Genomic DNA, 15,855 nt, shown 5'->3' with positions numbered 1-15,855 from the left:
CGTTTGTTACTTCTGATATAATTCAAATGACAATAAAGCAGGTAAACTTTGAATGCACGTTCCACAGGTATGCACATTGTATAAATATATTCATATATTAAGACTTTTACTTGTCCAAAATGGGTTTTGCTGACCAAACACAGAGTGAGTTTATACGTTCAGGTAGGGGCTAGAGCACAATGCTGTGAAGAGAAGATGTGGGCTGGATTTACTGGAGACAAAACATCTTCAACGTCTTCGTTTCACAACTGTTGGAAACCAAAATAGTATGTACTAACCTCCACCAAAAGGCGCCCAGATGACTCTTCGGATTGTCTTCACCCAGTCTTCCATGTCATTCTGGGTGCTGGCCATAAGAAGGTAGGTCTCATGGTTGGCTGTCATCCGCTCTCTTTCTCCACCTGTATAAATAAATGGGAGGAAAAATTTAAATGATGCAAGATCCAAAACTGCACGCTCTCCAGCAAGAACTAAAATAACATGAATCGAGAATAACGTTTTTCAGCACGACAAGAAATCACCAGCTGGCTGCAAAACACATTTCTGAACGGACAGAGACTAATGACAAGATAAGACCTTCTGGTAACCAAGGTTGCCATTAAATGTCTTTGTTTGACATAAATTACTTGAACTCCATTTCACAACTATACGTCTTCTGAAACACGCGCACCACACAGTCAAAGGCAAATGCTTGTCTCTCAGCATGTTCCATTAGAGGCAGGCTCTGTATCTTGATTTAACCTGTGGATAATGGCCACAAGCACTCTCCTGTCATGTCATACCAGACAGACTGAAGTGGAGACTGTACCTGTTTCACATAACCAATCTGGCTGCAGTGATCACTATGACAACAGAGCCTTTACATCAGCTTCATCGAGATAAACAAAACAACTTGCTGCATTTCACAGGGATGCAGCGGGCCTGCTGCAGAAGAGACGAGCTCTTAAGAAGACAAATGAGGCGTCAGACTAGCAGTTTAATTATTTATGACTCTGACCACCAGGGATCCTGCCACAGTGATCGCATCAGATGGATGAAATCTGCATGTTGCATATGAAAACTATTAATTTAATAGACTAGAACACAACATGACAGGTCAGCGGGGGGGGGGGGGGGCAAGGTTTACTCCTAATGAAGTGATACAAAGAAAGAGATAAAAAGAGATGCCTAAACTGTTTGCTGGCTCACACAGAGAGTCATGCATGTGTTTAATGTGAATGTTGCATAAATAGTGCTTTCAACACCTGAGCTGTCAGTTTGGTGCAATAGTTAAAAATGCAAGGCTAGTATCGCGTTACGAAGTGTGTAAATTTAAAAGCGCCTTCTGTTACCTGTAGGCTTCTCAAAATCCCATGACTAACAGCACAGACATCACAGCATGTGTCAGCATGTATCAATTTAGTGGGGTGGGGTTCTCTGTGTCCTGAAGAATAGGTAAAAAAAGGACATTTGTCTTCCTAGCTAAGGACAATACATTTGCTGTACTTTTGCATGACCTCAAGGTTACGGGTACATTACCAGCACTCCCCAACTGTGCTAATCAGTTTGATACAGTTGAAATAAGCAGAGTAGAGGTTCCTGGCACAACTTCATCACTTCCAATTTGCATGGAGAAGAGGAAAAAAAATTGGAAGAGGCCCAAACTCCAGGAACACTTGAAACGTATGTGTTTTGGCTGGTAGACTTCACCAAGTTGCTACAATTTTGACCTTTTTATACAGTAAAGATTACACAAAAATCTAACTAAAATACCCAGCAATGTTTTACAAGCAAAAAATACAATACAGCAAATACATTTTGCCAAATTTGACAGTATTCAGACTTTGAAGACACCTCAATCATTAAGTTAAATTAAATTTACCTCATCATTAACAGTCAAGGATGACAATTAAGGTTACATGTTCCATAAAACACAAACTAATCCAATAGGGGGCTACCTTTAGTTAGCAACTATTAGATTCTATATAAAAATCATAAAAGTAGTTATGTTTGAAGCCACTCTTTAAACCATTTTATTAATAAAATAAAAGATCTGGCGGGTTGCTAATGTTCATATGGTTCCTAAATATCATTACAGCAGTACGTGTAGCTGTTTAACCTATTGATAATCAATCTAAGCATCCGTTAATCACCGTTAGAGTAAAAGTTCCTGATCAATGCTTGCAAAGGTTTGCAATTCGGCTCTCACATTAAAGTCGTTTAAGTTTTGATCCATTTTTCGATCGGTATCCAGAAACTAAGAGTCATTCTCACAGTAGTCTAATGCGCTCTCTCGCTTTCCTAATCCAGTGATTAGTCACGACCCGCTATTGATCGTTCGCAGAGTTCCCATTAATTAATTACACTTTGCGCGAAGCGGATACGATTCATTAACCTTGCCACGCCCACATATTTACCTTTGAAGACACTTGACGTTTGTGTTTATGCGTGCAGAAAACTTATTCGGTCGTTCCAGTAAATGTTTGAACGTGGCCATTCACGAGGAAAACAAAAACAAAGCGGCAGCTTTAGCTCACCTCCCAACCGCACAAATCACAACCGCAGCGTCATTTTACCTTCCCTCGACCTGCGACACGCAGTCGGTCAGTCATTCAGTGAGGCTGTTTGTCAACGAAAACAGAACCAAAACGGTGACTAACCGGTAACCGAGGTGCTCACTCGTGCTCGCACATGGGAGTGTTTCTTTGGCCACCGGCGTAAAAGCTCCGTCGCTCCAAAACACTTCTCGCTTGCGAGACCGCGCCTCCGCTTTTAATCCAGCACGGAGTCCTCCGTGTAGCAAACTCGAGAAAGCGGGGGATAAATATTAGCTTTAATTCAAAGAGCGGGTGAGAGCGCCACATCGATGGGTTTGAGTGTGCCTACTGTTTCCGACACACCGTGTGAGACTGTGGCGACCAGGGCCGTGCAAAGCCGTTTCGGGTTCCAGGGCGAATGATTTACTCCTTATGGTCCAACTTCCCCTGTTGTCAGTACTGAACTCACTTGTTCCTGCTGAAGGCATAGGTCATTCCAAATGGCTCACTACAATTTCAATTCATTTTTAACGTCATATATCCAATGTTACATTCTCCATTTACATTTATTTCACGTGTCACATTCAACATAGTAACTTAACGCTCACCAAATGTTTTCTGTATATGCCGTGGAATCTTGTCACCGTGTAAATATGAAATGAAGAATTTGAAAAAGTGGCAGAGGCTAGTTTGTATAATATTAGATGTAAAGCAGACATAAGCAACCAATTAAACAACAACACAAATATAATGTATTTTATTTTTGCAACTATGAGGTAACATATCAAAGTTGAAGGATTGTTAATAAATTATGCTATAAAATCAAACATTTTTAGAAATAAATGCACATTATTCAAATTTTTGTTGCAGTTGACTATCAGTGTTACATTTTGACATTAATATGATATAATTTAAAATGTAAAGCAGACCTAAGCAGCAAATTGAAGAACATTGTAAATGGAATGCATTTTATTTGTGTAATTATGTGGTGACATATCAAGGTCAAAGCATTGTTAATATATTATACCCTCAAATATAACACTAAAGAAACAAATGGGATATTTTGTAACTGTGTAACAGCCTTACATTCGTTTTTACTCTTGTATCACAGTCACCTCAAACACCTTGAGACGACTGTTGTGAATTGGTAGTGTATAAATAAAATTGAATTGAATTGATTTGAATGATATCATTTTAAACTTAAAGCAGACAATACAGATGCGAATACTGCAGCCATTCCCCAACTCTCTGTGAATGGTTCTCATGGCCATTGATCAATGGGCTTTGATCAGTGGTTGGTGATCAATAGTTATGACAATTTGCATATTAATGATCAAGGAACTCACCTCAAAGCCCAGTGTTCATTCAGCGGGCTAGTTTCAGTCACTGTGCAAATGTACTGTTTGGGGAAACCTGCAGTCAGCTGAGACTGAACAAGTCACTTGGATGAGTGACGAAACATTTCTCCCAGTGAAAACGCTACATCCAGATGAACAGAAGACCTGTATGATTGAGCATTCATCAAGACGACTTACTGTGCAGAGTTATTTGTGAAACACTAAGCCACAGTGCCTACAGATGCATTCTTTCTAATGGCCTGCAGGGGGCAATGGATCCAAAAACAAGTAGGATTATATAAAGGCGAATAAGAAAATCACCCAACTGGTAATGAGCTGATGAAGTTTTGATCTGAATCGCTAGTTTTAGCGTTTAGCATCAGGTACATTTTGTAAATTTAGTTCACTATGGAGTAAAATCAATACTAAAGAAGTGACTACTGTATGAGCAGGCACTTCAACCCCTTGCTTGTGATACCTAAGATGACTAGACATCCAGTCTATGAGTGTAGTTCACTGATGTATTTCTTTTATAAGCTGCCTATAATGCATACTAGTTAACAATTAAATCTTCTTAATTTTGGTCTTTTCATGTGGTACACGACCTTTGAACAAGGCAAAGAAAAAAAAGTTGGGTTTTTTTGCCTTGTATTACAAGCTGATTTGATTCGTATAAGTTTACACTGCATATTTCAAAAAGAGAACCCAATCTTAAGAAACTAAAATGAATCCATATATGCACATTAAAGCACAAATGATGAATCGGTTTACTATGCAGCAGCAGGTCCAGTGTAACAGCAATAATTAATTAGGCTGTAGCATCAAGGAAATGACGCATGCGTAACGCTTTATACAAACTGCCTCAACAAGGTCAACCTGACATATTTCTCAACCTGAGCATGTGATTATTCTTAACCACTGCTTTGAGTCATTACCCACAGTTACACCAATCACTCCCACTGGCCAGAAAGGTTTCTGACTCAGAGGCATCTCCACCCTGCCAGCATTGTTTGCGTTAATTGTCATGCAAAGTAACTGCAATTCCCTGGTGTCCCTTTGAGTTCCTCTGTCCACATTTAAAATCAATCAGCCTTCCATTACTTGCATGGACAGACAGAGCATTTCCTCTCGGAAACAACAGTTGTGAAGCCGTTAAACAAGCGTGCAACAGGATTAAACCGCATACCATGGGCATTACAGCACACTGCTCTTCCTCCTGTCATTTCCTGTTGATGATCCGCTTTCTTCCATAGCGGCCTAAGTTGGCCTCAGTTTATAAGGTTGGGTGAGATGTCACACTCACTTAGCACATGGAGAATATAAACTATTTAGGGCTCAAGTGGTAAGTGTTTGGAGAATCTTACTATTTAGAAGCACAGAGCATTCAGATAATCCCATCGTCTCCCAGCATGCAAAGGTCAATCACTGATTTATGCCCTAAAACTATTCTTCTCTACTTTCAGTGGCATGGAAATGGTGGTAAATAATTAATAATATTAACTTCAGAAAGAAATTAACATTTAGCTCACAAATCATGAGCCACCGGTTAAATTCTGACTATAATAAATTAAGATAATTTTTGACTGATTCTTTTACGGACAAAGTATTTCTCTCATACAATTCTTGGGCTGATACTATGTTAAAAAAACAGAAACACTTTTATGACTTTATAAATGAGATCAACCTCAGTAGGTGTTCATATGCAGAGACGGTCTTCATGTATAACACGACTTTACCTGAAGAGACAACCGTGGCAGCTTTCACAATTTGCCTGATTTGCCATGCTTTGGCAAACTGCTCCAAAGTTTTACAAAAAAAAAGAAAAAAGAAAGAAAACCTCAGCTTTCAGACCTTTACTTCAGAAGCAGCTTCCATTCAGTGAGACATAGACATTAAGATTCCCTGTTCACACTGAGACTTCATAGAAGAAATGTTAAGGAGAAGGGAAAACACCATATTTTTCATGTTTTAGCAGTAACTCTACTGGTGATATTCTCTGCAGTGGAGCACGTACCAAAAGTTAGTTTAGGCTTTCATCTGCTACTTCAAGATCAGCATTACCAGACAGAGGATTAATACAATCAACCCCAAAACCTAATACAGCAACAAACACAGGAAAGACACAGCTAAACTGAACTGCATGCAGCTGCAAGGAGAATTGGCAACCAGACAGCTTTGCAATAAACTCCTTTTCTTTTGAGAACAGCGTTCTGTGAACAGATGAGGCAAATGTTCAACTTTCTGACAGAATGTGAAACACTGTGTTTAAATAAGTATGGTATTGCACACACACCAAAACCTCAAATATAAAGCCTGGTGGAGCAAGTTTTGTCTTCATGTTCAACATCTTGACCTATAATACTGGTGAGAATATATGCAGACTGTATACATGTGCCCTCTGTGAGGACAATGGTAAAGCTTCAGACTACTTTAAACATTCAGTTTCAGATGCTTTTTTTCCTCCTCTAGGATCTGTATAATGTCACAGAGATGGGATAATAACACAGTCAGCTCCAGCACACAACTCTGGTAGGGAGCGCTGCAGCTCCTTTAAACTTCACACACTGTTCTGCAATAACATAGACAACTTTCAGTGGATTTTCAGTTCAGTCAGACTGTTCGTCCATATGAGTTGGACAAAAAAAAAATCCAAACGGATCACAAACTTTTCTTGCAGCTGTGCATAAACTACATTAACAACTTGAGAGCACATCTGCAAACAAAACTATAGCCTCTCACTGACAACCTGGGATCAGGTTCAGTTACCTTTACATGTGAATGGCAGGCCATCTTAGATGGGCTCAGTGCAAACGGCTAACAACTGTTCATTCCAGCTGTAACCACTGGCTTTAATAAGTGGCCAAACCAGCTGCACATAGTCTTTAACTAATGGCTCAAAACAGGTGGGAGACAACAAAGGATCCCACTGTGCTGTAATTGCTCACAAATACCTGGATCCCCCGTGCACTTCACTTTGACTTGCAAGTCTTCACTGAGCCCTCTAGGAGCCACAGTGGAGTGCATCTGTGTAGAGCGCCACAGTGTGGATAAAGACCATACAATATATGGTTATGTTTTGTGCCGATAAACAGTAATATGTTACCAGGCATGAATGGCCCAGGATACTCACACCCTGTAGTTACATCAAGTATTATGATAGGTTACATGAATAGTAAACATATAATATAAGTGGATGTGAAAAGCCTGTCTTTTGGCTTCAGTTATATATTTCGGAAAGTTCCAGTTACTATAAGATTGACGTCTTTCTCATATAAATATATTTTACATCAAATATGATGACCGCTAGCTTAGCAGAATGATTTTGTCTGGCACATAAACTCATGTAAAAACACAACTTGATTTAAAGTTTATATGCTTTTGAGTTGTTGGCAGGCAGATTTGTCAAAATGAGTTTTTTCCCCCCTAAATACCTTCAGACAGCCCATCTGTTTCCCCGCCTCCAGGCTTTGTGCAAAGCTAAAAAGCTACCTAGCAGTTGTAGCCTCACATGTGGAGAAAAGATCTGAAAACAGCATATCGGTTTTCTTGCACATATGTCGAAAAATAAGATACTTATTATTAAAAATGCTAAAATATTAATGTAATGTGGTTCTAAAGTATAGAATGCAAACCTTAACAGTATGACATTTCCATATCTTCAAAGCAGTTTTAGTCCATTGAATTGATAATTGCAAACCTCAGTCCTGCGGTATAACCACATAGAAAAAAAAATTAAGGCAAAGGGAGCACAGTAGGTGTTAAAAAAGGGGCCAAAATGAGCTAAATATTCCGTACACACAAACATGGGATAGATTTTTGTCTGCAGACTTGTTGTGAAATGTTAAGCTCTTCCAGACCCTGACTGCACATCTTGCCAAGTGGAGGAAGCAGCTGCTGCTGGCAGAGAAAACAATGCAGACACTGTAACTACCTTGTTTAGTGATAAATGACAAAAATATGTGTCATAGTTCTCCCAGCCTGTGTGTGTCCATGTTGAGATTAAAAGGAGCACATCAGCGTCTCCTCTCTTTTGTCTTCTGTAGTCGTCTTGTTTGTGTGCAAGCAGGGGCAAGTTGAGATTCAATAATAGGTCTAATGATAGTCTTCTCCGAGGTCCGCGCATCATAAATGACTCTAACATCACAGGAAGTCGGTCACTGGCTGGCGAGCTACGCTACACGGCAAAGCGAATTGTCCATTCATACGGAATGATGAGTATTAAGAGCGGAAACAAAAAGAAAAAAAACCACTGCTCCCATTTTCTTTTTCATCTTTTGTTTATGACTGTTGGTACCCTTATCTACAGGGTCCATTTCACTCATGAGTAATATCATCTCCAGATGGTCTAAACATGCAGCTGTAACAAAGAAGCCTGTAGTAAACAAGTTAAGGAAATACTTAAGCAGTAGCAGGACAGAGGCTGTGCATAGAAAAGCTTTCAAAAGGCTCAAATAATAAACTCATTACTGTTACCTTGATGGGATGACAATAAATTAGTTAATCCATACAGGGGTAAGCTATGAATCGACTGATGAACCACCTCCATCCCTCGTTCGTTATCTCCGGCAAACCCAGGGTTGGAGGAGGGGGGGAATAAAGAGGCGTCCTGAATGAGTTACAAAGTCCTGGCTGTCTGAGTCAATGTGAGGATGGGAGTTTCTGACTGGAGGAGCTGCTCTGCCAGTTTTTGGCCCGGCTCAGAATGAGTGAGTGAGCACAGCTGAGAGGGTGTGAAAGAGAAATGGGAGGAAGGGGGGATTTGGAAAAGCAGGGGGAGGTTGGTGAGCACACACACACACACACACACACACACACACACACACAAACTTCTGCAGAGCACTGTAATGGGAACAATAGGTAGAGCTCTCTGAAGGCTTAGGCTTAACAGAGGCCAGGGTTCTCCAGAGGGCATGACCCCCATGTGCAAACATGGAATCTCCCATTCCCACCACAATGCTTTTTTAACATTAAGACTATAATGATGTAATCATATTGACCTTTCAAATGTGCAATCAGGCATTAATGACAACATAAACAACATTTAGAGTTTGTGTACGAGACTAAAACTTCAGCTTTTTTACTCCACTTTATATCAGTCGATGCAATTGATTTATCAAAACTAAAAACCTTAAATCTTTGGTGTACTAGTGGAAAAACATCAGCAGAAGGTTGAATGAACACTCGGCTACAAAGTATGCTGGAGATTAAGCTGTTTAATTTGCCTTAGTTTGCATGGCTGATTTACTAAATGAGAAAAAAATATACACTAGCTTTTGGCTGTCTCTCTATCTTGGTTTTATGCTTAAACTAAGAGTCATCCTCTTTTAAGATAACAACATAAATGTATTTGCAAAATGAGTCATCATCAGCAAAAATGGCAAAGGTCAGCGCATGCTTAAATCTTCTCAAATGTGAGGATTTGCTACTTTTTTCTGAACATATAGATCATCGACTCAAAAAGGTCACCTGAGGAGCTTAGGCTAACCTTTTTCATTTCTTGTGACATTTTATACAATCAAAAATAATTCCTAAACTTACATTATAATAAGGTTATATATTTTCTGTCTGTGTTTTTAAAACGTTAAATCGTCCTTCAAAGTATTTTCAAAACAGCTATACTCTCATTACAAGTCTGCCACGCTGCTGGTGATACAGCTCCCCTCTCTGCAGTTATATCTTCCCACGTATTTCTAATGGGTGTCCCGTTTCACCACCCCCCACCCCCATCACCACCACAGCAAGGTATCGACGGCTAATTCTCACCCTGGTGACATGGTGGTCCTTGCCTGTCAATAGATGTAGTCTGAAGACAGACATCACAACATTAGCCTGAATCCCTAAAGACCTTGTCTAGCAGAGAACACAGACTCCATAGATGTTTCTATGGCTATCCATTACCATCTGATGCCGAATGAGTAACATAGTGAATAGGAGTGGGGAGGTCAAAGGGGACAAGGATTGTTTGGCTCTACTGTCTCTTTTACAGGCGCCTGTAGGAAAGTGGATAACCCTGGCATCAAAAAGAAGGAAAAAAGAAAGGAGACTAACAGCCACATCTCAAAAATCGCTGTATTATTTACTTTTCAAAGGCTAACATGATACCGTGTCTAGTTGAACCCACAAGAATATGCATAGTCGAAGTCAAGGTTGTCATGTTTTAAGGTGTAGTTGCATTAAAAAAAAAAAAAAAAAAAAAAATCAAACAAGTTATTATCAAGTTATTCTGCGAATACACATTCACCTCTGTCGTCACAGGATATGAAAAGAAATCAAGTGAAATTGCAGCTGTTGGGTAGAAAAAGTGAGTTGAGTTTCAATGAGCTGTCATGAGCACAAGCAGGGAAGCAATGGGTCAGTCCGTTCAGGGAGGTCACAGGACTGTCAAAGAGCCAAGTGTCTCTGTTCTGATTTCATGCCAACTAAATAAAGAGCTATGTCTGTGTGTTCTGCCAAGGCTGCTGTAAATATACCATTATGTAAGGGGAATCAATTTCAACTTCTGAAGGAAGGAAGTGCGGCTCAAGCAGGCCTTGAAGCCCAGAGCTTGTAACGTAAGCTGGCATGATAATCATAAAGGCTAGACACTAAAGCAGAGGTGCAGTAAGGGGGGGGGGGGGTGTCACACAGTCAGATTTAAACATACCAGCATTTTATTTTTTTAGGTTTTATTATTAGTGTGTGATTTAATGTAATATAAGCTTTTTTCAAAGAATGTATTAATATTCTTCTTCTAGAAAAAGAACAAAAGGATAACACTGGTATATCCACGCCTTCCTCCAATGGAAACTGTTGGCTGCCCTCGGGGTGGGGAAATTTGAATCAAACAGTCTAAAATAAGCTATGTTTTGCTTTGAAAAGCTGCTGCAGGGGTGTAAAGCATAGGCGATACGCAGTGAACGTGCTAATGGATGGGAAAAGACCAGAAGAATCCTTTAATATGCGACTTGTTTTTTTAAAAGAAGGGTCCAAAGCCACAAAAGAAAACTGTAAACATTCCCAAATGATATTCATGTAGGTTCTCCGGTGTCGTTAAGAAACCACAATCATTCTGTTCAACCTATTTATTGCCGTGGCAGCATAAAGCAGACTTCGAACACATTTAAGTTGTTCATGATAACAAAATCGTTACGAGTGAACCTTTTGGAGCACTGACAGCTTTAGTGGCTACTAGCTGCTGGATTGATATCTCATTTAAATGTTAGGGAGCACTGAGTTTTGGTGAGGGCTAGCAGCTGTTGTCACTTGAACACTTGCACACAACGCTGTGAGGTTAAAACATTACATTAGCGATACAGGCATAATGATGCTGGAGGGAAACTTCTGGAAAGGTGCAGAACACGCAGATCCAAGAGAAAAACCTCAAATGGCCTCACAGAAGTCAACCCTCCCACAGATACAGCGTGCTTTTAGTCTGGTATCGTCATCACCACACTGTCTGAGAATTTGTTTTGTGTATAGCCAGAGACACTTTGAACAGCTAAGCTCTCTGTGGGGCTGGATTGTATCTGACAGGATGAGTGGTATACTGTATTTTTTAAGTGAATGCATTCAGTCTGTGTGGAAGGAATACGTTGTCACGGTTATGTAAACACACTGGATCACACTATAACCGATTTGACAAACGTGTCGTGCACCCCTGGCTTGGGAGACTGTAAATCTGTGTGGGAGTCATTGCCAAAGAATTCAGTGATGTGAACTCTGCACTACCAAAATGTTTGTCCGACATCTAAAACGTTTTTCATTTACATACAGGAAGCTGTCAGGGGTAATTCCCACACAAACAGTGTAATATCGGATTCCACCCATCAAAGGACTTTTGTGGTAAAAAAGCAAAAACAAAAAAAGAGGAAAAAGAAAAATAAAGACATGTCATCAGCCTCAAATATCCTCATTGTTAACAAGGATATTTTTAGATGATGCAGTTTGCTACTTGATTACTAAAATCAATTACAATATTGTTGATGGAGCCACTGGGAGACAAACTTCCTGGCGCTTGAAGATTGCAGTGAGCTTTTCCTTTATCCTCACCAGAGAAAAGAACAAGGAGTGGACTTGACAAAGTACCTGTTGCCCCACTCAGTAATACCTTCTAATATCAGCTTTCAGCACTGATGAGGGCCTCAGGGTAGATGCACACCTGCAGTCCCTGCAGTCAAAATAAGTAGTCTGAGTCAGCCTGGCCTTTGGGAAGCCCTTTGAACCTTTCACACAGGGCTGTGGAGATGTGACTTCTGGTATATTTTGAATAATGGAGGCAGAATAGACGGTTGAATCCATTTTCCCCACGAGAACCCATAGACTTAAAAATATATATGCATGCAAGCTTTTCCCTAGCTCAGCTCTTGTGAAGAATAGAAATTCTGAAAACACAAATTATCTTTTCCTTTAATTTCATTCACCTTGTAAAATGAAGTCGTTTTGGACACTTCCATGAGAAGTATAAATCAGTATTTTCATTTCCTAGATTGCTGTAGCGATGTAGAGAGATTGAGGAGCTTGTCGGGGCAACGTTATTTTGATAGAGATAAATCTCACTGGCAGTCATCATTTATCATGCTGGACGTGAGATTCCCACCAATGCATTTTCTACTTGGTGGCTATGGCTATAAAACAAGAAACATGAATATGGATAACTATTAGGAAATGTGTTTCCAAGTTACACTGTGCACTTCTATAATAATCTGCTTAATAGGGTCAGGTGACTGGGTGAATATACTGGCTCTAAGGTCAAAGTTTCACAATTTTGAGGAGATTTTTTACCAGTTTATTGAGTTTTAGTTCTATATTCACACATCTGAAGGATGGCTTTGTATTCATTTTTTAAGATGTTGCTGAAATTGCTTGTGGAGATCTCTGCAACCCTTACCCATGCTGCACAAAGACCTCCTCAAATACACTGATTGTCATCTTTCTCGAAAACCCCTTTGTGCACCATAAAACACTCAGGTATGAAAATATCTGCAATCTGGACATTCAGTGCTTAGTGTGAGTCTACATATTGATCACTGCAGCATTGCTAGCACTATTTTTTTCCCCCCTGACAAAGTTGGCTAAAACACTGCACTGTCTGCTAGAAAGTGATGCATTGGAGAGACAAAGAAATGCAGATGATGATGAAGACTCTCAGTGTTGACCTTCTGCTGAGGTTTTTCCACTAGTACAGCAAAGACTTATAAGGTGAGAGGCTATGACTGCAGTGATAGGTTGCCAATATGTTGCAATGTTGCAGATGGACAGCTATCCACACTCCGCGCCAATTTAGAATCCCCAGTTAATTTAAAAACACGGACGTCTTTGTACTGTGGAAGGAAGCCAGCGTAGCTGGAGAGAACCCACACACGCCTGTGGAGAATATGCAGACTCTACAAAGCTGATATTATTAGTTGGTCTAGCATCATTACTTGCCACCTCCCCACCAGTTAAGTAATCAAAGAGACATGTTGGTTTCATTCAACACTTTTCACCTTTTTGGTTTAAATGTGACAGGTTTCAGGATGTCTCAGCTAAAGTCAGGAGAGTCAGTTTGCACTCTTGGCTTCTAACACATCACTTTTATTGAAATACTCATTACAACTTCCCAGACTGCTTTAATTCACTGTTCCCACCTTTGCTCTCCTCACTGCCATCATTCAGCTTTTTCTCATGTGTAGCCAAACATTATGTACAATACAGTATTTCTTTTGTCTAGTTTCTCTCCTCATTTGTTGCCTTGGATTTTCACATGAGAATGTCTTAACTAGGATGGATTTACAAGCAGGCGGGGAGCTGTGAGTTCAGGACTCTGTTCTGTTATCTCCCCCAAGCAGCCAAGCAAAGTGAAATTTGAACCGGCTAGGAGAATGTTCTCCACCAAGCATGATTTTTCTTCCTCTGGCAAGATTTATTTTAAAGCTACATATATGCATAGTGCAACCAAATTGAGTCACACTTACATATATTGCGTATGGTTTATGGATGTTATTCCTTTGAAAGACTTTAAATTGTAATTTTGAAATGACATGGTAAAGATAGAGAGTAGGGTTTAGTGATGGGATTTCCGGCTCTTTTTAGAGAACCGGCTCTTTCGGCTCGGCTCACTAAAAAGAGCCGGCTCTTTCGGCTCCGAACCGGCTCTTCAGGTTGTTTTGTTGCTTTAATTAATTTATTATTACCTAGAATATAAAATTATGCACAAAATGAACTACTAATGTAAAAAAAAAAAGGTGGTTTTATTTATATATGTTTATATATAAATATATGTGGTGGCCCCTAGAGACAAAGCACGTACAAACTCCAAAACATATTCCTAGAGTTAACTGAACTTCCAAAACAGAGCTACCTAGATCACTTAAATAACACAATTGAAAGCATGTGTGTATTATTTGTGTATTTATACACAAGCACTCATATATATTCAAATAATTAAAAAAAAAAAGTTCATTTACCTGTTACTACCACACACCAAATCCGGTCGTTGGTACTTGCTAACTTGTGTAGCCACTAGGTAACAAAAGCTCAACACTGTGCCCTAGCATCCTGGAGCACTTCTGTTGTGTTTTGTACATGTTTTGGAGTTTTTACGTGTTTTGGAGTTTGCACGTGTTTTGGAGTTTGCACGTGCTTTGTCTGTAGGGGCCACCGTAAATATACTTTTATTTATTCACTCCACATAAAATGTAATAAATAAATCATATAATACAAAAACCAACTGGTCACAGTTCAACTTTTAACTATTTAAATTTTCAGCTTTTTCCTTTTAAACAAATTTTAAGTGAAACAACACAAAACTCTGCAAACCACAACACAATTAAATATAAATTAAAATATGAAAACAAAAAGAACATGCACATTCTCTGTCATATGGGCCTGCATGAATAAACTTTCTGAATCCTTTATCATCCGCAACTGAAAATAGTTGTGGATGAGTACTATACCTTTCTAATGTGATGTTGTTGTCCCTGGCTCTCTTTCTCTCTCTCCTCCTGTGCAACTGCAAGTGTAACTACCACCCCTCCTCCCTCTTCCCAGTGCAAAGCACAAGGCTCGCATGCAGAGTGAAGCGGAAAAAAAGTGTGAGAGAGAGGGTGAGAGAAAGGGGGGAAAAAACCCCCCACAGCTTTCGATAAGGAGCCGGATCGCGTCTTTCATGTCAAAGACCCGGCTCTAAGAGCCAATTCGTTCACGACCGACACATCACTAGTAGGGTTGCCAAATGCTGACTTAATAACTGCAGACCTCCGAACCTACTCTGGCATTAACATCAGTATAAACTGCACTAAAGCTTCACAGCCTGTTATCCATGATTGAGCAGCTCCTGTAGGTGTAAAAAATAAAAAACAAAACAAAGAAAGAAACCCCCACACTAATAATGCCTTACAAAGATCTAGCATAGACAAAGATGAAATAATAGTTTAAAAATTAACTGAACTCAAATATTCTGGATGATCAAAGTTATTTCTAATTGTGAAATCAACCCAAACAAGCTTTTTTTTTGTGGCTCAAAGTCTATGTAATAAGACCAAACAAGCTAGTTTTGACTCCTAAAATATTTCTAATTCAATGAAAAAGAAAAATGGCATCAAACCCTGACATCAAAAACCACGAGCATCAGACTGTAGATTCTCACCTGATGTGAGCAGCAATCAGAAATGGGTGGCAAGTTGAAATCGTGTGAGGACAGGTTGAGCTGTTTGGTTCAACTAGAGAAAGACAGGGAAACAAGGCTAGGGCTTAGAGAAAACTAAGTAAAATCACGGAAATTAGCTGTACTTTGTAAAAATATGCCACAGTTACTTGTTTTGAGCTATCAGTTGTAGTCCTCCTATAGCAGGGACGACACAATACAATGAGTAGCTGGTAAAACCACCAGTAGAAGCACATAATTCTCAAAAAAAGAAAAAAAAAAGGTTATTTCATGTACTTAGTCACAACCTCCATTATTAAAAGCTTCTTTTAAATTATTTAAAACATAATATTTTGTCAAAAGGACACAAGGTATAATGTTTTAGTTAGCTAAAGCTAAC

The 15,855-nt window shown here is 39.5% G+C and overlaps 1 protein-coding gene across 4 annotated transcripts in view; it reads right to left on the bottom strand.

The window, feature by feature from the left end:
- Positions 1–15,855, bottom strand: part of arhgap24 (Rho GTPase activating protein 24) — a 96,824-nt gene that overhangs the window by 19,098 nt on the left and 61,871 nt on the right. For 2 of the 4 annotated variants that reach the window (XM_085359867.1, XM_085359869.1), the window contains one exon: positions 279–401. In XM_085359867.1, coding sequence (XP_085215993.1) covers positions 279–401 — 123 coding nt within the window. Of the gene's footprint in view, positions 1–278; positions 402–8,326; positions 8,822–15,458; positions 15,770–15,855 lie in introns of those variants that run through there. The other 2 variants (XM_085359870.1, XM_085359868.1) reach the window with 2 other exon arrangements.

This window comes from Diplotaxodon limnothrissa, linkage group LG7 (assembly GCF_057381915.1).
Source record: "Diplotaxodon limnothrissa isolate DT_005_m linkage group LG7, D_limnothrissa_male_GT1.1, whole genome shotgun sequence".
Classification (NCBI taxonomy): Eukaryota; Metazoa; Chordata; class Actinopteri; order Cichliformes; family Cichlidae; genus Diplotaxodon; species Diplotaxodon limnothrissa.
This window is presented reverse-complemented; position numbering and strand designations above follow the sequence as displayed.